At 38.6% G+C, this 24,344-nt stretch overlaps 1 protein-coding gene across 2 annotated transcripts in view; it reads right to left on the bottom strand.

Annotated features, from left to right (window-relative positions):
* Positions 1 to 24,344, bottom strand: part of psmd14 (proteasome 26S subunit, non-ATPase 14) — a 104,505-nt gene that overhangs the window by 48,633 nt on the left and 31,528 nt on the right. For both annotated transcript variants that reach the window (XM_080199159.1, XM_080199160.1), the window contains 4 exons: positions 7,960 to 8,031; positions 7,464 to 7,583; positions 7,285 to 7,355; positions 6,465 to 6,615 (listed from right to left, as the gene is read on the bottom strand). In XM_080199159.1, coding sequence (XP_080055285.1) covers positions 6,465 to 6,615; positions 7,285 to 7,355; positions 7,464 to 7,583; positions 7,960 to 8,031 — 414 coding nt within the window. The remainder of the gene's footprint in view (positions 1 to 6,464; positions 6,616 to 7,284; positions 7,356 to 7,463; positions 7,584 to 7,959; positions 8,032 to 24,344) is intronic.

Below are 24,344 nucleotides of genomic sequence, written 5' to 3'. Positions count from 1 at the left end.
GGAGAGATTATTGTCATCGCACCAGTTCACCAGATTCTCTGTCTCATTCTTGTACTATGTCTTGTTACTGTTTGAGATCTGACCCACTACAGTGGTGTCGTCAGCAAACTTGAACATCGAGTTGGAGGGGAATTTGGCCACACAGTCAAAACTGTATGAAGAGTATAGTAAGGGGCTGAGGACATAGCTTTGTGTTGAGGATGATCGTGGAGGAGGCGTTGTTGCCTATCCTTACTGACTCCAGTCTATGGATTAGGAAGGCTAAGATCCAGTCGCCGAGGGAAGAGCCGAGTTTGGAAATGAGTCTCATAGGAATAATGGTGTTGAAGGCTGAGTTGTAGTCTAGTTTTGTTATCTAGGTGTTCCAGGGTTGAATGTAGGGCCTGGGAGATGGCATCTGCTGTGGACCTGTTGCACAATAGGCAAACTGCAGTGGATCCAGGCAGCCTGGGAGGTCGGAACTGATTTGTGCCATGATTAAACTTTTGAAGCACATCATAATGATGGATGTCACAGCCACCAGATGATAGTCATTAAGGCACCAAAACTGCCTGGCTTTTCTTTGGTACCGGGATGATGGTCATTTTCTTGAAGCAGGTAGGGATCTCAGATTGTTATAAAGACTGGTTAAAGATGTCTGCGAATACCTCTGCCAGCTGGTCCATGCAGGACCTGAGTGCTCGTCCAAGTACCCTATCTGGGCCAGTTGCTTTCCGTGGGTTGACTTTTAAGATGGCTGCTCTGACATCAGCAATGGTGACCTTGGCTACAGGTTCGTCCGAAGCTTCCAAAATGGAAGGCATGCTCTCGCTGTCCTCTTGCTTAACGTGGGTATAGAATGCATTGAGCTCAGCGGGGAGGGGTGCACTGGAGTTGGTGATTTTACCTGCCTTCATCTTGTAGCCTGTTTTATTGTGCAGACCTTGACATAGTCAGTGGGTGTCCATGTGGGTAGCTTGGAATTCTAGCTTGGTTCTATACTTTTGACATCTTTGATGGATCTCTGTTGATCATATCTGGCTTTCTTGTATAGGTTATGGCCACCTGGCTCAAATGCCTCAGACCTGAACTTCAGCAGGCAGCGGATATCTCTGTTCATCCACTATTTCCAGATGGGAAACATGTGGATTTGCTTTTTTGGCACACAGCCTCCTACACACTTACTAATGAAGTCAGTTACTGTAGTGTTATCATTCAGGCTGGTTGCAAGCTTTTAAATACTGACCAGTCTACTGACACTTAAGCAGTCATGAGAAGCAGTATTTATGATTTTAGAATCCTCAGAGTCCCTATAGTGCTGAAAGAAGCCATTCAGTCCATCAAGTCTGCACTGACTCTCTGAAAAAGCATCTTACCCAGGTCCTATCCCCATAAACCCATGCCTTTACCAAGATTAATCCACTAGCCTACACATCTTGAACACAAAGGGGCAATTTAGTATGGCCAATCCACCTTGCCTGTACATCTTTGGACTATGGGGAAAAACCAGCGCACCAGGAGGAAACTCACAGACACAGGGAGAACGTGCGAATATCCACTGTGGGAATCGAATCCAGGCCCTTGGCACTGTGGAGGAGCCACGCTAACCACTGTGCCACCTTTTCTTTTTTTTTTCTATAGAAAAGTCCTGTTTATAATTTTCCTGTTTTATTACACAGTGATTTAAAATGTTAATAGATTTAACAAAAAAGATACCCAACCCAGGATATGGTAGAAGACGTATCTTGCTGAATAAAAAATATTTAGAACTATAACTGTGACAAAGGATGTAAAGATAGCGAATATCATACCCCATTCTAAAAAAAGGGAAAAAAACCCAGGAAATTCTCATCTTAGAACTGAGCAAATGTCTAAATGCCATAAAAAGTGATTGATATAAATAAGCACAAGAGGAATGATGCTCCATTTGTTTCTGGGAAACCACCAAGTGAGGAAGATTGCAGGAAATTTCAAGAAGCTAGGTCAGCAGACTGGGCAGATGGAAAGAAACCTGAAGGCAAACATTTTAGGAAACAAAAAAGTGAAAATGTAGTTTCTATAACCAAAACCAAGAATGCGTAATACAGTTTGCAAATAGCATAAATGCTGAACGATTGCTTCCACGGTTTGAAGAATCAGCAACAAAGGAGCTGTTATCAGTGCAAAAAAAAAACCCAGCATTATCAGTACAAAAAAAGAGATATTTGATTAAATGCTTTCAGTTAACAAGTTACCAGAACATGGATCACTTTAAGAAGTCACTATTGAGGCAGAGCGATGTCATTTAATAGGGAATTAAGTATTTTAAAGGAAGAAAATAAAGCAATATGGAGATCAGATAGCATCTAGTGTTGATGATCCAGCACTAATGGTGATAGAATAGGTCAAATAGCCTCCTTCTGTAAACTGCAAATGAGTCTGATCATGTTCTCACCTGACGTACGCACACGTGCACACACACACACACACACACACACACACACACACACACACACACACACACACACACACGCGCACACACTTTCCAGCAGGAGGCATCTGAAAAGCAATAGGAAGTCAGAACGACTGTATTTTTCCCCTCCAAAGCCAATGAGCCCTATGAGCAATTGTAACACCCAAACTGTTGCACTACTGAGATTGCAGATCAGAAATTGTGCCGATTAGCATAAATCAGATGCAATTGTCAAAGGGGGAGAAAAATGTAACCACATTTAAAATCAAGAAACCACTAATTTACAGTCTAAGTAATGCAAGAGCATAATGTGGAAAAAGTGAGAATAGAAAAGAATAGAAATTTAAATGAAAGACATTACAGAATGCTGCAGTGCAGAAAGTACAGGACGTTCTTGTACATGAATCAGAAAAGGTAGCATTCAGAGACAGCCATTAATTAAGAAACCAAACAAAATGTTGGCCTTTATTGCAAAGGGATTGGAGTATAAAAATGGGGAAGCATGCTACAACTGTATAAAACATTGGTGTGACCACACTAACATTGTGTAAATTTTGGTCTTTTTATTTGAGAAGGGATATATTTGCACTTGAGGCAATTCAAAGAAGGTTCACAAGGTTGATTCCTGGGATTCATCTTATGAAAATTGCTGAGCAGGTTGGGCCGATACCCACTGCAGTTCAGAAGAATAAGAAGTGATCTTATTGAAACATATCAAATTCTGAGGAGTTTTGACAAGCTAGATATGGAAAGGATGTTCCCCCTCATGAGAAATCAAGAATAGGGTGCATGATTTCAGAATAAGAGGCCACTTATTTAAGAGGAACACATGGAGGAATTCTTAGAATTTTTGGAATTCTCTATCGCAGAAAGCAGTGGAGACTGAGTCACTAAATATACTTAAGGTTGAATAAACCTATCGTTTAAAACATTTGACTGTGGGACACAGGCAAGAAACAGGAGTTGTGGCCAAGATCTGATCAGCCATGATCTTATTAAATGGTGTAACAGGCTCAAAAGGAAGTATGGCTTCCTCATGCTCCCATATTTTATATTCTCATTAAGTAGAATAAAACACATACACTTTACAAAATATTACTGTAGTAAATAATCTTGAATCCAAAAAATTTAAGTTTTAAATCAAAATCGGTCATTTAAATCAGAATAATTCCTCAAAAACAATGGTTTTAATAATGTTATCAACGCCATCTGGTATTATAGCACAAAACTTTCTCCCACTAGAGACCATTTTGTGCTGTTCGAATGGTAACTGTGCATATCTCATGTGTGCTCCTTCATAACAGGGATTAAACGAGGCTGAACCCACATACAACAGGTTATAATTCTGACTTTGCTATACTGAACCAAGTGTTTTTTTAAAAAAGGTCTATAATTGAACTAAATGCACAAAGTAATACAATACGGTTTGAAATCAATATAGACAAATTAGTGTTAAAAATTCAGACAGTTCAGTCCAACATACTAAAGCGAACAAAATACATACAGGATAAAAGCTGACAATTTATTCACTTCTGGTGTTGTAAGGCCTGAATGAGTTCTGTAACCAGGATAGACTATGTGTATATTGCAGCAGGAATAATCATTTGAGCTCAAACCAATATCAATTTGTCTAATATTTTATATTTGCACAGGTGTTATGACTGCATCAAAGTTCCAACAGTTCTTAGGCAATATACCATGGCCAAAACATTAATGTTACCAAGACAATCAGTTCAACTAGCATTTCTTCCAACATGCTATTGGTCAAACCTGTTCCCTTACTATTGCCAAAATTAACAAAAAATAGATTGATTAAATGAACCATATTTTTCACCCCAAAAGACAATTTTTTTAAACTAAAATGACAATATTGAATCAACACTGCTGTTAACATAATTGAACAGCATATTTTTAAATTACACTAGTAAACCACAAGGGCTTATACTCAATATCCAATTAACCAATCTAAAGACTAATTGTGATTTGCACAGCTGACAAAATTTTGCATCATTATAAACTCAAATTCCAAATATATAGCCTAAATACATTCATATATGTGAATAATCCCCATTTCCATCTTTTGGGAGAAGTGAGTAAAGGAGTGATAGCACACAATTCTTGTTCTATAACAAATAAAAATTTAAGCCAATTTTAGAGAAGCAAAGAAATGCCTCTTACTAATGAATAATATAAAACAGTACAAGTGTATAAATGTTAACACAGATAAATTACACAATATAATTTAGTTTAGTAGACAATAAGACTGATATATTTTCCTACAATGTGATCTATTATACTTCTGCTCTGAAAAAACCTCAACAATAGACCTTTCAAACTAAAAGCATCTATTAACCACCTAACGTACCTTGCATACATAGCCTTTTAAAATTTCACAATCGCGCACCTTAATATGATGAATGACTATTGTACTATTAAAAAATGAGTCACAAAAAGCAATATACGCATCTGTCTCAAATATTAAAGTAATGATTTGTCTTTTCAGTTCACAATTTCATTAACTTCCATATCAGAATGGCAATGCATGCTGTAACAAGACACCTCAGCAGTAGTTTAAGCCAGTAAACCACCTAGTCAATTTCTTTATGTTCTGCACTCTTTATAATATACCCTCCCTGTGGTAGAGCAAAATCGAATTGCCTCTCACATTTGCAGACAGCTCTGTGAAGGTGATAATAGACCTGCTCCCTGCTGTCATGAGGCAGGAAATAGGAAAATGGCATATGGGGCCAGAAGAGAATAAAAAAAGAAAGGAACTGAACAACAACAGCAAAAACAGACTACAACAAAGGTGAATAGCAACCCAAACTGTAATTTAACCATCTCCCTGTCAATGTTAAACGCTTCCAATTATCTAACTTCGAAATGCATTAAAATAACTAGTAAATTATTGGAAACAGTCAGAAAATCATTTAACTTCTTGCACAAATTAGAATTAACAAATTATTAATTCATTCATCGGATTCTATCAGCCTCATATTTCTATTATAGTCAGCAAGTTAATATCTCCCAATTGAAATTCGTTATTATTTAATAAGAATTAACAAATGCAGGACATTAGTTTTGCAATCAAGCCACTTCTTTGCAATCAAGCCACTTAAGTGTGAAATGTGAGGGCACTCAAATGCTCACAAAGTGGTACTGTAAAAGCAAAATAACAATCTTTACATTTTAGAAAGTGGCCAATAAAAATCGACACAGTAATGTATAACATACATGTATTGATTTTAAAATAGATGATATCTATTTCAATAAAATATATGCTGCGTGCTCAACTTACATTACATTTATATCTGGCCCAAAAATAATTATTTCTAATTGTGCATTACACCTGCTAATCAGAAGTCATTTGACAAACAAAGATCAACATTAAATAGATAATGTTCACCTCAAAGGTAAATGTGAGTTTTTTTTCTACCTATAAAACCAATTAACATATACTGATATCATGGGCCTGGCTTCCTGACTAACTAGAATATTAACTATTTTACAACTTAATCTTTACTACAAAGGTTTTTTTCAAATGGCAAAGTTCTTCCCACTGAGCATAGCAGGTATTTTTACCATGTGTTCAGAATTCTGTTTTGAGTCTCTAATGGATCAAAATTGATTTGCATCTTATGAGAAACAAAACGATAAATATTAACATCATATAGCGAATGTGTTTTTTTGAGGGGCTAAATGATCCTTTGGACAAGGATATAAAGAAATACAAATTAATCATAGCAATATATTCACAAGCTCAAAAGAACATAAAATGTCAAAACAGGAAAACATTTACCATTTATTCATGGCGTGAAAGTTCAAGTGAAATCATCAATTAGTATATGGCTCAGCTCATATCTAATTCTACTGCAACATCTAACCAACATCACTTTTATGAATATAATTGGTATATATCTTGAACACTACAAAGGGTTTCCAATACTTTAAATAATTATTATTAATTGTATGTATTTGCCAATCAAGGGATTTAATGACACATAAGTAACATTTACTATGAACATGATCATACCTTCCCCTTTACGCTCTGAATAGGATCCACTACTACGGCAACAGCTCGCTCCGACAGGGCTTCAAAGCTCTGCTGAGTGTTGATGTCAACTCCTGAAAGCCAGCATCCAAAGCCAGGGTGACTATGGTACCAGCCAACAACCATTTCAGGTCTAAAACGGAGCAAATGGCTAAGTGTTTTTAATTTGGAAATAAAAGGCAAACTAGCACTTTGAATAAGGAAAGCACAAAAATGAATGGAGCTTAACAATAGAAATACAAAAACATAATAATACAAGTATGAAAAATGGGAACTCATTCAACATACATTTATGATGGTGTGGAAGTGAAGAAAGTGTGTCATACAAGCGCTATCATTAAAAAGATGTGCATTAGCGGTGGTAGATCATGCTTTCAATTTTTCACCCTGTTACCACACCTTCCCTGAGCCAGTTTTTACCCTTTCAGCACTTGAGAGTAAATATCCACCCTTCAAATATCAATTAAAGCAGCAGTGGGACCAGGAACTCAGTCAAGAAGCAATTTACACTATTCTGCAGTGCTGCTGAGCCTTTTGTTAACATTAATTTTTAAGCTTTTTTTCACAGTGAACGTATCTGAACAAGCATGTGACAACTGTTGATAGGTATGAAATAAAACTGCAAAGAGATACAAAATAAAATAGCAATCAAACTCAGAACTTTAAACAATTTGTAATAAGTTGCAAACAAATACAACTCAACTGCATAAAGTAAATTGTAAATGAATAAAGGGATATTCTGCAGATATGTATTTCTGGTGCTGATCTTACTTTTACCACACAAGGAGGTTTTATATCCTACCTGCCTGTCTGCTTCAACATGTCCAGCATTTTGGCTTGAAAAACTGGGTCAACTGCTTCAACACTAACACCCTGTGGGAAAAAAACACATTACTCAACTTTGGAAAACAACTGCTTCAAAATAAACTTGGTGAAAATTCAAGAGTATTCAAATTCAAAATAAAGAAAAACATGGCTCACCGTGCCTGACTGAGGCATAGCAAATACATCAATAACACGGACTGTATAGTCATCAACAAATTCACCCAGCATCAGGCCCATTACTTCCATAGGAACACCAGCCCGTCCATGTTTCAACATCTGCAGATTACCAAAATCACACCAAAAAAAATGTATCTCAGAGTTTTCAAACCAGAAAGAGTAAACTTTTTTCTTGTGTAATATTCTATAATGTTACAGTAATCTTGACCACTGATTTTTTTTCAGTTTAATTTTGGTATTTTTGATTTCCTTTATACTACTACACTCCTGAAGGCAAGCATCACAGTTACTGCATTTAAAATGGAAAGCATTAAATACAAAATGTTTTGTTACAAAAGACAAAACAGTAAATACATCTAGAAATGGCACTAAGATATAGAATGTAAAATGGATTATTTTATTTGTTGTTTTATTACATTCTAAATTACAATATGCAGTTACCAGGACCAAAGAGCCAACAAACCAACAATCTTACCTTCAGCAGAGCAAGAGAAGATATGTAAACCTGTTCTGCTGTATCCACGGCTGGGGCATCAGTTGGTGGACCCTAAAAGCACAAGACAGATTGATGACTAACATTTTCCAAGCAAGTGACATTTTTATTCAGGCAAACTTTGTTTAATTACCTGTTTAGATGGTTTATTTTTAAATGCTGCGGCTAATATATAATGTGGTAGGTACTCTAGCAAACACTAGTGTTTTCAAAGTCTAAACCAGATTTTGCATTCACCAAATGTGAACCTAAAATTTAGACTAAGAAAATGTTGATGAGCATTTCACTTTTGTACAGCAGTTTAACTAATAGCCCCACCTGAACACCCAAATAATTTAATATAAATATATTCTGAGAAAGCAAATTAGTTTATACAAATAACACACAAATTGCTTAAAAGCTGAACACAGAAGAAATTCTGCTCCTTTGACTATGGTTAGAAATTGCAAACATTCTCTCAATAGGGTATGCAAATATTACAGATATTAGCTGCATTCTTGTGATCATAAGATGCCACTAATGGCACATAAATATGGTAAAAGTGGGTATCTGATCATCTTAAATAAACACCTGGTTGAGCGCTCTCAAAGCAATCCACATAATTTCATCCTGTCACAACTGTCAATGTCTGATCTGGCAATTACCTGTGTGGTCTAACAACAGTGTGAATGTAAACACCACTGGACGAGCATCATTAATCTGTACAGTAGCAACTGCAATTTCCTTCAGCCTCTGCGGTTACAAGCTAAAAGATAACCAGATGAGGGATAAAGGCGCACTTTACAGGTAACAGCCTGAGCTACAGCTTGAGAAAATGCACCAATATTCCCTTGGTATAACAGCTGTGAACAAAATACACCACAAGATGCCTTATGGGCCATTCAAACAATGAAGCTTTCTTCAGCTATTCTGAAGTATTTATTACTAAATGTTTATTTGTCACAAATGTGTATCTCAAATACAATTTTATAAATTTTTAGTTTTGTTTTAGAAAACATAAAAGAGGCTTTGAGACACAAGGGGTGGTTTTTATGCCGGAACATACTACCGTGCAAAATATTGCCAACATCGTTGCGTGAAAGCAACACTCACCACTTTTAGTGTAAAGCTAAACAGTCCTCTCAAAACCCAAGCCTGCAATTTAACTTTGATTTCAAATTATAATGAATGAACCCTTAAACCCATTAATTGGAAAGTAAGATCATCTCTTTGGGTAACTGATTTTGTTCATTTTCAGTTCAGCCATCAAACTTCAAACTACCTGGATGACTAGAATTTTAGCATATAGTGTATTTATTTTGAGTCAATTATGGGTGTTGCTGATTAGGCCAGCATTTAATACCCACCCCTTATTGCCCTCGAACTGAATGCATTTCAGAGAGCATTTTAAGGATCAAACACATTGCTGTGGATCTGGAGCCACATGTAGGCCAGACACACACACATAAGTTACGGCAGGTGTCCTTCTCTAAAGGACATTAATGAACCAGGCAGGTTTTTACAACAATTGACTATGGTTTCATGGTCATCATTAGGCTTTTAATTTCAGATTTGAATTGAATTCAAATTTCAGAGCACACAAAAATGAAGTATCAGCTGGTTTCAATTTGTTCAACAATTAGCTGTTATGTTACCCATATCAATATGATCGAATACAGATCAGGAAAATTACCAGTAAACGCTTGAGGACCTCTACAAAACCGACTAATTAAACATCTGAATTTTATTTTATGATTGCCTTTTAGTTACTGCCTTAATTTTTCACATAGTATGAACTATAGAACAAAAAGTGTTTAAAGCACAAGAGATGGCCATATGGTTTACTATGTCTGTGCTGGCTCTTCGTCAGAAGAATTTAAAACTAATAGCACTTATCTGCTCTCTCTCTTTCTCCAGAATCTGCTTCAAATCTTTACCCACTTTTTCCTGGAGATGCACAAATCTGTGCTACATCCACATCTTGCAGCGAAGTATCCATACATTAGGAATTTTTCCATAAAAGGTATAACCTTTTCCACTTTACTTCCACTTAGCCGCTTACTTCAATTCGGGATTGGAGCCTGACAGACATTGGTCATTAGGCAGGGTCACCCAGGACAGGGTGCCAGTCCATCACAGGGGACATGCATGCCACACACATGTATGTCACACCCACACACACAAAGGGAGCACTTGGACACGGAGAACATGCAAACTCCATGCAGACAGACACCCGAGGCCAGAATCAAACCTAAATCCCTGGAGCTAACCACTGTGCCACCACGCCACACTATTTCTCAACTGTCAACTGATGACCCCGTTATCACCAATTCCTCAAAATAGCCTCTGCGAAACTCCTCATAGACTTTTTTCTCTAGCATCTCAAATCCTTCCTCATAACTATAATTTCTCATCCTTGGCATCAGCCTGTGAGGCCATTATCAAATGCATTCTCATGATCTTAATTTTGCTGAATCTAACATTTTGAATCTAATTCAGAAATGAATTACATTTTAAACGTAATTCATAAATTAAAAACGGGGATAAAATGAAGTACTAATCTTGATCCCCACCCGCAAGGTCCAACGGGGCACCAGGCCTTCCTAGTGAAGAGGTTCAACCACACAGAGGACTCCCAGAAAACAATATCCATGTGTGGCGCTCTGATAGATAATCCCAATGATACTCCTTTCTATCAGTCTAATACAGTAACTGAAAGGATTGTGGCAAATTTTATGAATGGCCAATCATTAAATATAATTCTGATTTGAAAATATCCAATTGGAAATCAAGTTCCACCTCAAAAAGCTTGACTAGAGTTTCTAATTTTGCCTGTTCTAAAATTCGAATAAGTCCAATCCCCACGAACTTTAATGTTTCTAATTTTAAAATTCTCTAGCCTGGTTTTTACTTGTTGCTGCTCCTCTGTCTGGGAAGGGACCAACGTTAACAAGTTTTAATTTTCTTGATTTTTGATTTATTTTGGACGCAACAGCAAAAAGAGTTAAACTGCAATTTTAAAGCCACAGGCAGAGAAAACTGACATGGTGCCAACCATAAACATGACTACCCATCTCTGACATCTTTTACAGAAGAAACCAGTAAAAGGGCTGCTGAACAATTAATTTCATCAGCAATTCCTGCAGCCCATAGCATCCAGACTTTCAAAACAATATTTTGTTAAATTCCATTTTCCCTGACCTTGATTTTCCATTTCCAAGTGGCACTGACATAACAAGTATGCAACCTACTAATCTGTCCATCTTCAGTTAACACCAGGAGATATACAAAAGTGGCACCATAACAATTCTGATTTTTCCAACTCTTGGGTTTTCTCTGTTGTCAGCTGCTTAAAAACTATCAAGAACCTAGCAGGTCAGAGATCTAACAATGATCAAGGAACTTTTATTAATTTACTATAATATTCACGGCAGTAAAGATTGGATGACGAAATGGATTAATACACTCCTTTCACCTTTGGGATCTGGGCTTCAACTTAAGACAGGCTGAATAAATGAAACTCTTCTTCACCAGCTGTATGATCCTACATGAAATTAGTCTTGGCATTTAACTGCCAAATTGAGCCCAAATGTGGGCAATCTCATGAATGATGGCGGACAGAAAATGGAAAGCACCACGAGAATACATTACAAAGGGATTATTTTAAATTGAGAGTACATTACAAAGGGATTATCTTATGCTGAGATGCAGGAGAGCAAAGGCAGGTTTGTTCATTGATTTGACCATGCTACAGTTTATTTGAGAATGATTGATGCTAACTGGACACTCCAAGCACGCCACAGGGCAGCAAGGTAGCACAATGGTTAGCATTGCTTCCTCCCAGTGCCAGGGACCCAGGTTCAAATCTTGGCTTGGGTCACTGTCAGTGTGGAGTTTGCACATTCTCCTCATGTCTGTGTGGGTTTTGTCTGGGTGCTCCAGTTTCCTTCCACGTTCTGAAAGACGAGCTGGTTAGGTGCATTGACTTGAACAGGCGCTGGCTTGTGGCGACTAGGGGAATTTCACAGTAACTTCATTGCAATGTTAAACGTAAGCCTTACTTGTGACTAATAAATAAACTTTACTTTTACTTTAAAAAGTTTACATCAATACAAACATAGTTTATCTCGATGAACACAAAACACAACTTCACAACAAGATGAGTCTGGAAAGGAACTCATCTCCCCTAATTTTAGAAGGTAGTTTTCACAATAATAATGGTGCAAGAAAGGGAATTCTAAAAGAACCAAATCTAATGTATTTGTCAGAAAATTTAATTTATATTTGTGTTGTCTCAGGCTGCTAAACTGATGGATGCAGTGAATGCAACACATCTGTCTCTGTACCACCAACTGCCACTGAAACAGTTCAGGATACAGGTGGGGCAGAAGGCACAGCTGTCACTCCAGCTCTCAAGAGTTGGCACAAATCACAATATTGGGCTCTGCAGAATATCAGAAATGTTCTCGTGTTTGATTTGAATGTATTCCTTTGTATTGAACATAATGGATAAGCAAGATGAATTACAAAGCATAAGTTAACCCAAAGTTTTGGCATGTAAAAGATACATTCTCAGGGTAAATGTCCTCTATCTTTAAGGTTGTTCCCTTAAGGTGGATGCAGTTGGCAAGGCAACATTTATTGCCCTGAGAAACATGATGGTGAAACTTGAACTCGTCATCTTTGTGACGATGGTGCTCCAAGATAAAGAGATCCTGTTGAATTTTTCTTGGTGACTTGCAAGTGCATCCTATAAATTATAAGGACTCAGACACAATGCATCAGTGATTGATGGGGTGGATGCAACAGCATAAGAAACAGTAGCTGTTTGGGCCTTCAGATCTGCTCTGATTTTCAATATGATTGTGACCAATTTCCAACTTTAACTCCATCTTCTCACACTAATCACCACATTCCTCAATTTTAGTATCCAAAAATTATCAATACAGAGTCAATTACCAGAAAACTGAACATGTGTAGGGTTCTTCTCCCTAACTAGTATTGAGATTCTTGAGTGCTTTGCAGCAGCACCCATCCCAGTGTATGACACGGATTATATCACATTTCAAACATGAATCCTGCAGGTAGCAGAGTTTTCTTTAAAGAGTTCAGGCTATGCACCACTTGTCAGAGTACACAGTCTCTGCCCTTCCCTTGTTGTTGTATGGTTGTACAGTTAGTCCAGTTAAACTTCTGATAATACTCTTGGGGGGGTAACGGTTTAATGGCAGAAGATAGTGGTGCAACAGCCAGGGGAGCATGGCTGGGTTCCCACTTGTTCAGTACATGATAACTCAGGTGAGAAATATTATCTGCCATTTAGCAATAACCTGCATTTATTTAGCACCTTAATAAACATACTTCATTGAAGCAAAGGCAAAAATAGATGCCAAGTCAAAGAGATGTAAGAAGGGATAATCAAAACCTTGGACAAAGAAGTGGATTTTAGGAAGCATCTTAACGAAAAAAGCAAAGGCTTGGGAAAAATTCCCAGAGCATAAGGTCTGGAACAGTGAAGGCACAATTGGTAATGATGGGATGAAGCATGGCAGAGGAATAAAGTGTTTTAGCAAAGTGAGGGTTGTAAGGCTGGATGAAGTTAAAGATAAGGAGGGAAAGGCCATAAAGGGATTTAAGCACAAAGATGAGAAATTTAAATTGAGTAGCATAGGTCAGCAAGGACAAAGATAACATGTAGCAAAGTTTGATGCAATGGAGGATATAAGCAGTACAATTCTGAATTAACTTTACACAGGATGGAGAATGGGAATGTCAACCAAGAAAGCTTTGCAAGCGTTGAATCTGAAGATTGTTCATGCATGGTTGGGTATTTCAGCAGCATATCAGCTAAGATAACGTAGAGATGGGCAGTTTTGAGATCGGAGGCAGTCATTGTAATGGAGAGGACACTGGGTTAGAAACTCTACTGAATTGAATAGAACACAGATTAAGAACAGTTTATTCACTCTGAGACAGTGACCACAGAGTGGAATAGAATTGGTGGCAAGATTAGAGCAGGTACTTTGGAGTCCAAAGTGATAGTTTTGGTGGCTTCAAAGTTTCATTCTTGGAAAGTGCACGAGATGGCGAGCAAGCAATTGACAACACAAAAACAGTGGAGGAACTGACACAGATGATGGGCAAATTATGTTGAATATCAACAATATGGAAGGTGATTCCATGTCTTTGAATGACACAACAAGGGGGAAAGATGTAGTTAAGGATGAAATGGAGGCTACAGCTAAACCCTGGGAGTCTCCAGAGATGATAATACAAGTGGGAAGACAAATCATTCCTGTGGGTTCTCTGGTTTTGACAGGATAGGTAACTGTACAATCCCTACTGAACTGAGCAATGGAGGAGAGACTTTGGAGAGGGGATGGTCTGGTCGAGAACATATTAAACACTGCAGTGAATTCCAGAAGACGGGGAGGGATTGTGCAACAAAAGTCAATGAGCCCAAAATGGATGTCATCCAGGTGCACCTGGCGTACCATAGGTTGCTTCATGAGAGGGAAGTTATGAATGGAGATGAACACTGGAATTTTAATAAATCACTCCTGATTATTCTTTTAGAGGGAAGGTTGCTAATGAAGCAGCTAAAGAAGGTGGCTGACCAAAGATGCTTCCTTCAGCAATTCCTGCAATACTGTCTCAGAACTACAGTGAATGACCTTCTCAACAAGATAAATCACTTTTGTTTCACTTGTGACTTCAGTCACAGGAGGTTTTGTTAGGATTGCTTGGTGCCATATTTAATCAGAATTTTCATTGATGTTGAGGGCAACTACTCTTTCTTATGCTCCAGAATACAGCTTTTGCATTCTAGTCTACCAGAAAGCTGTGGACTTGCTGAAATGAAATCACTGGAATTATGTAGAACATTCTATTATAATTATAATTAGATTCTATACCCTATGTTTTAAAATCCAAATGTAGCTTTTGTTCTTCCTTCTTCACATAGAGTAAGATAGTTCAGTCTGCAGGCTGTTCAATAATCAGCTGTCAGATGCAGGCTGAAATTAAGGATTTGAAAAACAACTACACTAGTGTGAGTATGCCATGAGCCTCAATACAAGACTTACCCACAAGATCAGGCAGTAGACCCTGCTCACCAGTTTTGTATTAATAAAAATCATATGGCACAATTCAAAAAGGCAGACAGTTTTCCCATCTGTTGGTCAACACCCAAGACTGATTATATGATAATTTATTATTTTGTTGTTTTGGTGGGGCCATGCCATGTGCAAAGTGGATGCTGCATTTGGCTACACAACAGTATTTCAGATGTAATCTAGTGATCCTAAAGTAGAAGATAAGGTATTAAATGTACATCTCAAGAATGTTGGTCAGCAAGAATAGAATTGATAAGTTAATCGGATGGAATGGAAGCTGAAGTTTATGGAAAGCAGGGGGAAGGTAAGAGAAGCATGTAACCACTTAATCTGAAGGTGACAAAGACTCGGACAAGGGTTTAAGCAGCTTATAGATTGACACGTGGGCAGAGATGGGTGATGGAAGTGGACAGTCATTTAGGGTGGAGAGAATCTGGAATCTGAAGTTTAGTTTCAAGTCAAATAAAAAAATAAGATGAGAATCAGTCTAGTTCAAACCAAGACAATGGCTGGAGGAGAGAATTCAATCATTAGCCTCAGTACAGATTTTATTGGAGGATGGAAGATGGACTTGCATCGGTCTTCCAATTGTTCAATTATGATCCAATACTGAATTTGGGAAAGCAGGCTCACAATAAAGCGATAGAGCTCAAAGTTATCAGTGTACATATGCATGAATACCGTCACAAAGATGAAGCATGTAGATAAGGAAGAGGAAAGAACATAAAATAGATACTTGGAGGATTCCAGGGACAACAGTATAGCAAGGGGAAGAGAAGCCATTATTGAGTTATGCTAGTCATGATTAGACAAGTAAAAATGGAACCAAATAAAGGATGCCCTGCCAAGCTGTGCAACAGAGTTGCAAGTGGATGGCGTGGTTGACCGTGTAAAAGGATGCAGAAATGTCTAGGAGGACAAGAAGGGATTACGCATATACTACAATTTCAGTTGAATAAAATGTCATTGTGATTTTGGGTAAGGCCATTTCAATGCAGTGGTAGGGATGCAAATATGAAGCTGTAGGGCACATGGCGGAGAGAAAGAAAGTAAACTTGAAGTTGAGCCATAACTTATAACTTGAAGGAAGGATTTTTTGATGAGTTGTGATAACGGTGAAAGAGGGGTAGTTAATGCCCAAGAGAAAATAACCACTTCCACTGTCATTTAGTACATGGGTGTTGCGAAGTTGAGTAAAGTGATTGTAGAATTTGGAGTTTGTAAACTTATTTTAAAAATTGTAAAATGCTAGCGTGAAAGCATCACATGATCCCTTTAAAAAGGTTTCTGTGGTTAGAAAGTTAAAAAATGCACGTACATACGGAATCCAGAATGAAACATTTGTATCAGAAAGCCAAGCAGTAGGGTTGCCTTGGTAACAGGCTTTTAGATATTTGAATTTTTAAAAAATTCAATCAATTTGTATCAGAACAGGCTTTTGAATTTAGCCAATCAATTTGAAACAAAACAAGCTTTTGAATTTAACCAATTAGGCACTTGGATATCAGCAACCTTTAAATTTGATGGTTTTGGCAGCCTGAGACCAATCCTATTGTGGGGGGGATATTGATATCTCATCACAGGTATAAAAGAAGAAAGCAGTGGGGCAATAAGCAGAGAGAGCAACTGCCATCTGCCAGAGTAACAGCCTCATTCATGTCTTAGAGAAAGCTCCATTTTGATGCACATGGACAGTAACGTAAGCCAAACAAAAATATTTTTAAATTTGCAATCCAACTTGGTGTTATAATACAAATTTAAATTTAAATAAAGTCCCACCAAGAAACTGATGAAAGACAGTCTAATCTACTTTTCACACAGGGTTCCTTCACTCTCAAAGAGGGAACTCACATGCCACACCCTCCATTAACTCTGCAGAACTGTTCAAGGGTATTTCTGGAAAGTAAAGAATGAAGATCAGGCATAAGAAGTTAAATATCCCCTTCAAATGCAAGAAATGCCTCCAAACTTAATGGCATCTGTGTTCCAGTTCCAAAAGCAGTTTGATAAACAGTTAGATTGGTTCATCTGTCCCAATTATCTTATATTAACAATCACTGCTCAATTCAGAATTAATGCAGAAAACAGTATGTTTATCTGCTCAAAATGCTGAAAGTGAGGCTGACTTGCCTCAACTTTTCAATTCATCATGTCTAAATTAATTAAAACCAAATGTTAAGTTTGCGCAATGCAATCAAATCAACTGGTTACCACCAACCTACCCAACTGTAGAGCAAAATAAATAAGCAAAGGTGTAATACTCGCAGACAGCACAATCGGCTGGAATTCTGTCCTATGTATGAAGAAGTTAAAATGCCGAGCCTAGCACCATTTGTCGAACCAGGATTATCAAAGTTAACTCCTGCTGCATCAAACTGTTTTATAGAAACATAGCATAAATTAGGATCAATGGTTTCTTGCCCAGGTTTTGGAAAATCAAATGGTATAATTTACTGGTTGTTCAAGTAGGAGCCCATTAGTAACTGATTAAAATTTAGAAATGTTAATTGGTTCCAGGGTTTTATCTTCACTTCTAATCTAACAATTGTTTGGAGGTAGCCAGCACTTCAAACTGAAAAAAAAACATTGTCTTAATATTTATTATCCATTGAATTTAAATTTTAGCAGTTTCAGGAGAGAAATCAGCGTAAACCTAATTTAAACTTTAATTTAGATATAAATATTATGCATAGAAAACAAGTTTCAAAAGAACTCAGAATGCCTTCCCAGATGAAGATCAAATTTATAATTTAAAATATAACCTGGCATGGAGTTCTTCAAGATCAGACATGACTGCAAGCCATGAACAGCTAAGAATTTTAAGAACCATCAAGCTCTAAAGAGTTTCTGCTTCAACAACATATCATGCACTATACATCATACATGGGCTTTTCAAAAAGCTCTTGTCTGTTCGTATTTCTTAGATGTCCACATAATGGCACTCATCTGATACAGATACTTGATTAATCTGATGCTGTATGTACCATTAAAGGAGAATAAATATAAATAAATAAAAACAATTCTTGTTTTTTTTATTTAATAACAGATCAGTTTGGCATCAGAGTCAAGCTTCACAACAAAACCAGCAATATAATTCCTGCTTTATAACAGTGACTACAATTCAAAAAGTAGTTCATTCGTCTGAAAAATCTTGAGGTTGTGAAACGTGGTATATAACTGCAAGTCTTTATTTTCTTTCCTAATTAAATCAGACTAATTTATTAAATAACAAATTAAAGCATTATCAGTGAACATATGACAAACCACAGATAGATATGACGACTGATTTGTGGTGGGGTGAAGTTAAAAAGATGTATTTTACAATTTATTTTATCCCATACAAAAAAAAGCTAGTGGAAACTCAGATTAAATAAAATTAATGTGCACAAGCCAACTGTCCAAACAACATTCCGGGGCCATATGTTGTCTGTGAACCTCAGCAATTTAGCCTGCCAAGTTTAGCAATTCAGTTTTATTTGCACTCCTTATTTCTTACCTGTTCATTTGTACAGTTAAGTTGGCATGGGCCTGGAGATTTGGAAATCACAGAGTTATTATAGCACAGGAGGTGGTCATTCATTTTGTTGTACCTGTGCTGGCTCTCCAAATGAGCAATGCACCTAGTGCCATTTCTCCACCTTCTCCCATTTTAGATAATAATTGTTTCCTTTTGAAAGCCTCGATTGAAATTGCCTCCACCAAATTCTCAAGCAGCATATTCCAGATCTTAACCACTCGCTGTGGGAAAAGGTTTCTCCTCACGTCTCCACTGCTTCCTCTGCGAATTACTTAAATCCTCTCATTCTAGATCCTTCCAACAGTGGAAGTTTTTTCCCTGCCATTCTGTTTGGACCCTTCAAGAGCTCAAATTCTCTCAACCTTCTTTCCTCTTTGGAAAATAGTCCCAACTTCTCCAATCTATGTAACTAAAGGACCTCATCCCTGGAACTTCTGAGATTTTGCATTCTTTCTAATGTTTTCACATCTTTCCTGAAGTGCAGTGCCCAGAACTGGATACAATATTGCAGTTGATGTCAAAACAGTATTTAAATTGCTGTACTTCACACAGTTGACTCTGATGGGCAAGTCCAAAATAAAAAAATCTAAATAATTCATGAAGCTAAAAAGCTTATACACTCCTCATCCAACACATTGAGCGCTTCAGGTTTTCCCTAGGCACGCAGGAACAGGGGCCATTTATCCCCACAAACTTGTTGCACCATTTAAAAAGGTTGTTGATCATAGCCTTCACTCCTTTGGTGAACAGGAATTATCAAACTTGCATTTAAAATTAACATCTGATCTAGCATAACCTGCTCTTTCCAGAAGGGACTTCCAAACTACTTACAATCTTTGCATTCCCCTTGATATCTTAATTTTTATTCAGCACATTTTTTTCCCAATCTCAGTAGTACAACAGCTAATACTATTAGACCACTGGTCAATGATCATTCTAAAATTTGAATATTTTATCTTTCAGTGTCTATCTGGATTGCAAGCTTAAATGAACACAGAAGAATTTCACTAAGAATAACTTTATAAATTTAAGAATGTATCTGAACATTAAAACTACTTTCCAACAGTAGAATAACTTAACCCCCATCTGAAGTCGTATATTATGTGAGCAGATGCCATATCAGTAGTTCTTCCATAATTTGAACAAACATGAAGTTCCTAATGTTGTATTCCTGAAATCACAAGTGCAGCTGCTAAATACTATGCAAAAAAAAATTTAGATGCTGATATCCATTTATCATACATAACATCCTGGGGATTATTATTGACCAAAAACCAAACTGGACCAGCCAGATAATTACTGTAGCTGCATGAAAAGGTCGGAAAGAGGGTATCCTGAGACAAGTAACTTACCTCCTCACTCCCCAAAGCCTGTCCACCATCTACAAGTCACAAGTCAGGAATGTGACAGAATATTCTCCATTTGCCTGGATGACAGCAGTACCAACTACACTGAAGAAGCTCGACAGCATCCAAGGCAAAGCAGTCTAATTGATCAACAAGACACTCAAAGCCTTGAACATTCATGCCCTCCACTGCTGACATACTGTTGAGAGTAGTGTATACCATCTACAAAATGCACTGCAGCAACTCACCGAGCAGAACCTTCACTACAACAGCACCTTCCACACCTGCGACCTCTACCATCTGAAAGGACAAGGGCTGCAGATGCATGAGAACACTGTCACATTTAAGTTCCCCTCCAAGCCATACACCATCCTGACTTGAAATGATATAATTGTTCATTCACTGTCAATGGATCAACCTCTTGAACTCCTTCCCAAGCAGCAATGTGGGTGTACTTACACTACATTAACTTTCTGTAAATACTCCCTGTGGAAAACTGTGTCCCTCCAGCAACTTTTTCTCAGTTACTTCTTTGTAGTGTTAATGTAAACCTACTTGTGACACAAATAAACTTAAACTTCCTGCTGAACAAGTAAGCCAAATGATGCAGATGTTCAGGAAACCTCATCTGCAAGGAAACCTCCTCCCCAGAGGAGGCATCACCTGTGTAGAGAAACGGTTAACCTGTCGAGTGAATGATGGTCATTAATTAGAGCCTGTTCATGTCAATGATCATGTTTCACACGAGCCACCTCCTATGCCTTCAACCTGACCAGTTTGCTGTCCATGTTTATAATTCTATGAGGTGGGGAAGGGGGATGCTTGCAGACTCCCAAAATTACATCAAAGGGCAAATTTTCTTTGACTTCCTTGCATCTAAAGCAGGAGTTCTCTTGGCTCAACTCTGTTCAAAGCCCGACCACAGAACATATTCCGGGCAGTTGGAGGACATGATATCTCGGCGAGTGGAGTGTGAGAGGCCATGGAAATGGAGGTGCAGATATCGCGCTGCTGACCACAGCATATCCTGTACATGCTGTACAATTTATTTCAAGCCATCTTTGGACATTCATGAGGTCTAGGGGGCATTAGGCATTAGGTCATTAGGACTAGGGGGCACAGCCTCAAGATAAAGGTTTAGAACGGAGTTGAGGAGGAACTTCTTCACTCAAAGGATGGTAAGGCTAAATATTTTTAAGACGTGGGTTGATGGGTTTTTGATAAGCAAGGGGATTAAGGGTTATTGGGAGAGGGCAGGAATGTGGAACTGAGCCACGACAGATCAGCCTTGATCTTATTGAATGGCGGGGCAGGCTCGAAGGGCTAGATGGCCTACTCCTACTCCTAGTTCTTATGTTCTTATGTTCTCTTCTCAAAGGCAATTAGGGATGGGCAATAAACGCTGGCTTAGCAAACTATGCCGATATCCTGCAAAAAAATAAACTTTACAAAACACACTCCTCCCTGTTGACCCCTAAAACACTGAAGGTTGCCAAAAAGTGTTCAAACTGCTTAGCACATGACTTTGGAATTTAGGTTGTTCCAGTAATTAACCAAGCTGTGAGGTTATTAACCATCACTATCTAGCTTGTAAGCCTGAGTCATTGCTGGCTGTACAAATTATTAGTCCGTGAACTGACCTTCCTCCAAGGCAATTATCTCAACCCTCTTCTGATTTGGCGATTCAGTAACACAGAAAAATTGAAAAATAATACCGGACAAACCATCTAGCATAGACCTCAGCACCACAAATGACAAACACACCATGCGCAATCAACCCTGCAGAGTCCTCCTCATCTGGGGATTGGTGCCAAAATTGGGAGGGCTGTTCCACAGACTGGCCAAGCAACAGTCTGATTATAGTCATTCTTAACAAATCATAACTTAAAGCCAATGTCTCAGACACCTCAATTATCACATCTGAATGTGTCCCACCCCAATAGCAGAACAGATCCACAAAAGTGGCAGCAGAGTGATATACAGTTAAGGGGGAGTGGCTATGGGAATCCGTCAAACTAACTGTGGATCCCATGAAGTGTCATGGCATCAGGTCAAACATAGGTAAGGAAACATCAAGCTGATTACCACCTACCACAATCCCTCAACTAATGAATCAGTACTTCACTATTTCAGCAATGTGTGGAAATAGCACTGAGGGTAGTAAGGGCACAGAATTTACACTGGGTGGGGGACCTCAAATGTCCATCATGACACATGAGCACTACAAGTGATCAAAATGGTCATGTCCTGAAGGACCTATCATCCAGTCTGGGCCTCTGACAGGTGGTGAACACCAACATTAGGCAAAAATCTACTTGCTATCATCCTCATCAATCTACTCATCTCAACTGTAACCGTCCATGACAATATTGGAAACAAAGTCGTGTCTTCAGAGTGAGGATACTCTCCATCGTGTTGTATGACACTCCCACCATGCTAAATGGGATAGATTCAAAATCAATCTGCTCCAAACTGGGGCACTGTGGTACTGATGTGGGTATGCCGGCGTTGGACTGTGGTACACCAGGGGCAGAATGCATTCAACCACAATCTGTAATCTCAAGGCCCAACATATTCCTCACTCTACCTTACCACAAGGTCAATTCTGGTTCAAACAGAAAGCATTGGCGTGTGGTTTTGTTACTGGACTAGTAAAGCAGAGGCCCAAGGCAATGCTGTGGGAACTCGGGTTCAAATTTTACCATGACAGATGGTGGTTTTAAACTCAATAAAAAATCTGGAATTAAAAGTCTCATGAAACTATTGTCAATTATCCTAAAAACCCATCTGGTTTAGGGAAGGAATTCTGCCACCCTTACTTGGACTGGCATACATGTGACTCCAAGTCTACAACAATGTGGTTGATAACTAAATGGCCTCTGAAATGGCCCAACAGTCCACTCAGGCAAATAGGTATGGGCAATAAATGCTGCCCCAGCCAGCAATGCCCACATCCTACGGATGAATAAAAAAAAAGAGGAATGCAGCATCAGGCACACTGAAAAATGAGATGCCAACCTGAGGAAGTTACAACACCAGATTACTTACATGCTAATCTGCAGGAGTATCAATAGACCAGAACTAAGCAATCCCTTGGTCAAAGTTCTGCAGTCCAGTCATGAACGGTGGTGGGCAATTAAACCACTGACCAGAGGAGCAGGCTCCACAAAATCCCCATTCTCAACAAAAGGGGATCCCAGCACACAGTGCAAATACTCAATTCATTCCATACAATATTAAGGAACAACTGAAGCCACTGTAACCAGCAAAGGCTATGGGCCTGACAACATCCCTGCAGTTAAGCTTCAGACTAGCCATGCTCCCAGCCAAGCTGCTTTACTACAGCTGTAACATTGGCATCTAGCTTACAACGTCGAAAATTGTACAGGTGTACCCTGTCCACACAAAGCCAGACAAATTCAATCCAGGCAATTCATGCCCATCAGTGCACTCTCAATCATTAGGCTACTGACACGAGTGTGAATAGACTGCTACCAAGCAGCACTTACTCAGAAATAACCATTCACTGATGCCCAGTTTGGACTCCACTCAGATAGTGAAGCAAACCACAACCACATGCAAAACCTGGACAACATTCAGTCTTGGGTTGATAACATTTGTGCCTCATTGGTGCCAGGCAATAAATAACTCAAAGAGAGACTCTAACCATCTATTGTTGGCTTCCGAGTGAATCTCCAAACATCAAAACCCAGGGGGTTACCAGTGACTAGAAACTGAACTGGACCAGCCAAATAAGTCCTGCAGTTAGATGAGCAGATCAGAGGCTAGGAATTCTGTGGCAAGTAACTCACCTAACTCCCATACTTCATGCTCCATTTACAAGACTCACGTCAAGAAGTGTGATGGAATATACTCCACTTGCCCAGATGAGTATAGTTGCAACAAGACTCAAGAAGCTCAACACTACAGAGGACAAATCAGCTTGCTTGATCAGCAACCATCCATCACCTTAGGCATTCGCAACAATCTACCACTGGTAGACAGTTGAAGCACAACATGCACTTACCAAGCTTTCTTCAAGAATACCTTCCAACCCTGTGAGCCCTGCCAACTGAAGGACAAAGGTAGCTGAAGAATGGGAGCAACATCACTGGAAAGCCCCTCTCCAAAGCCCACACCATCCTGACTTGGAATTATATTGTCATTCCTTCACTGTCACTGGATCAGAACCTGAAACTTCTTCCCTAACAGCACCGTGGGTGTATGCATACCACATGGTGTGCAGTGGTTCAGGAAGACAGTTGGCCCCCACCTTGTCAAGGGCAATTCAGGACATGCAACAAACGTCAACAATGTTCACATCCAATACATAAAGTGAAACAGCTGGTTCTAGGCTTTCCTTATTATAATGGCCAAAATCATCTCCCTTACATTTATGGAGCAGTAAAA

Source organism: Carcharhinus amblyrhynchos, chromosome 11, assembly GCF_965287045.1.
Source record: "Carcharhinus amblyrhynchos chromosome 11, sCarAmb.v2.hapA, whole genome shotgun sequence".
NCBI classification, from domain to species: Eukaryota; Metazoa; Chordata; class Chondrichthyes; order Carcharhiniformes; family Carcharhinidae; genus Carcharhinus; species Carcharhinus amblyrhynchos.
Note: the sequence above shows the minus strand (reverse complement) of the source record. Positions and strands in the feature narration are given on the sequence as shown.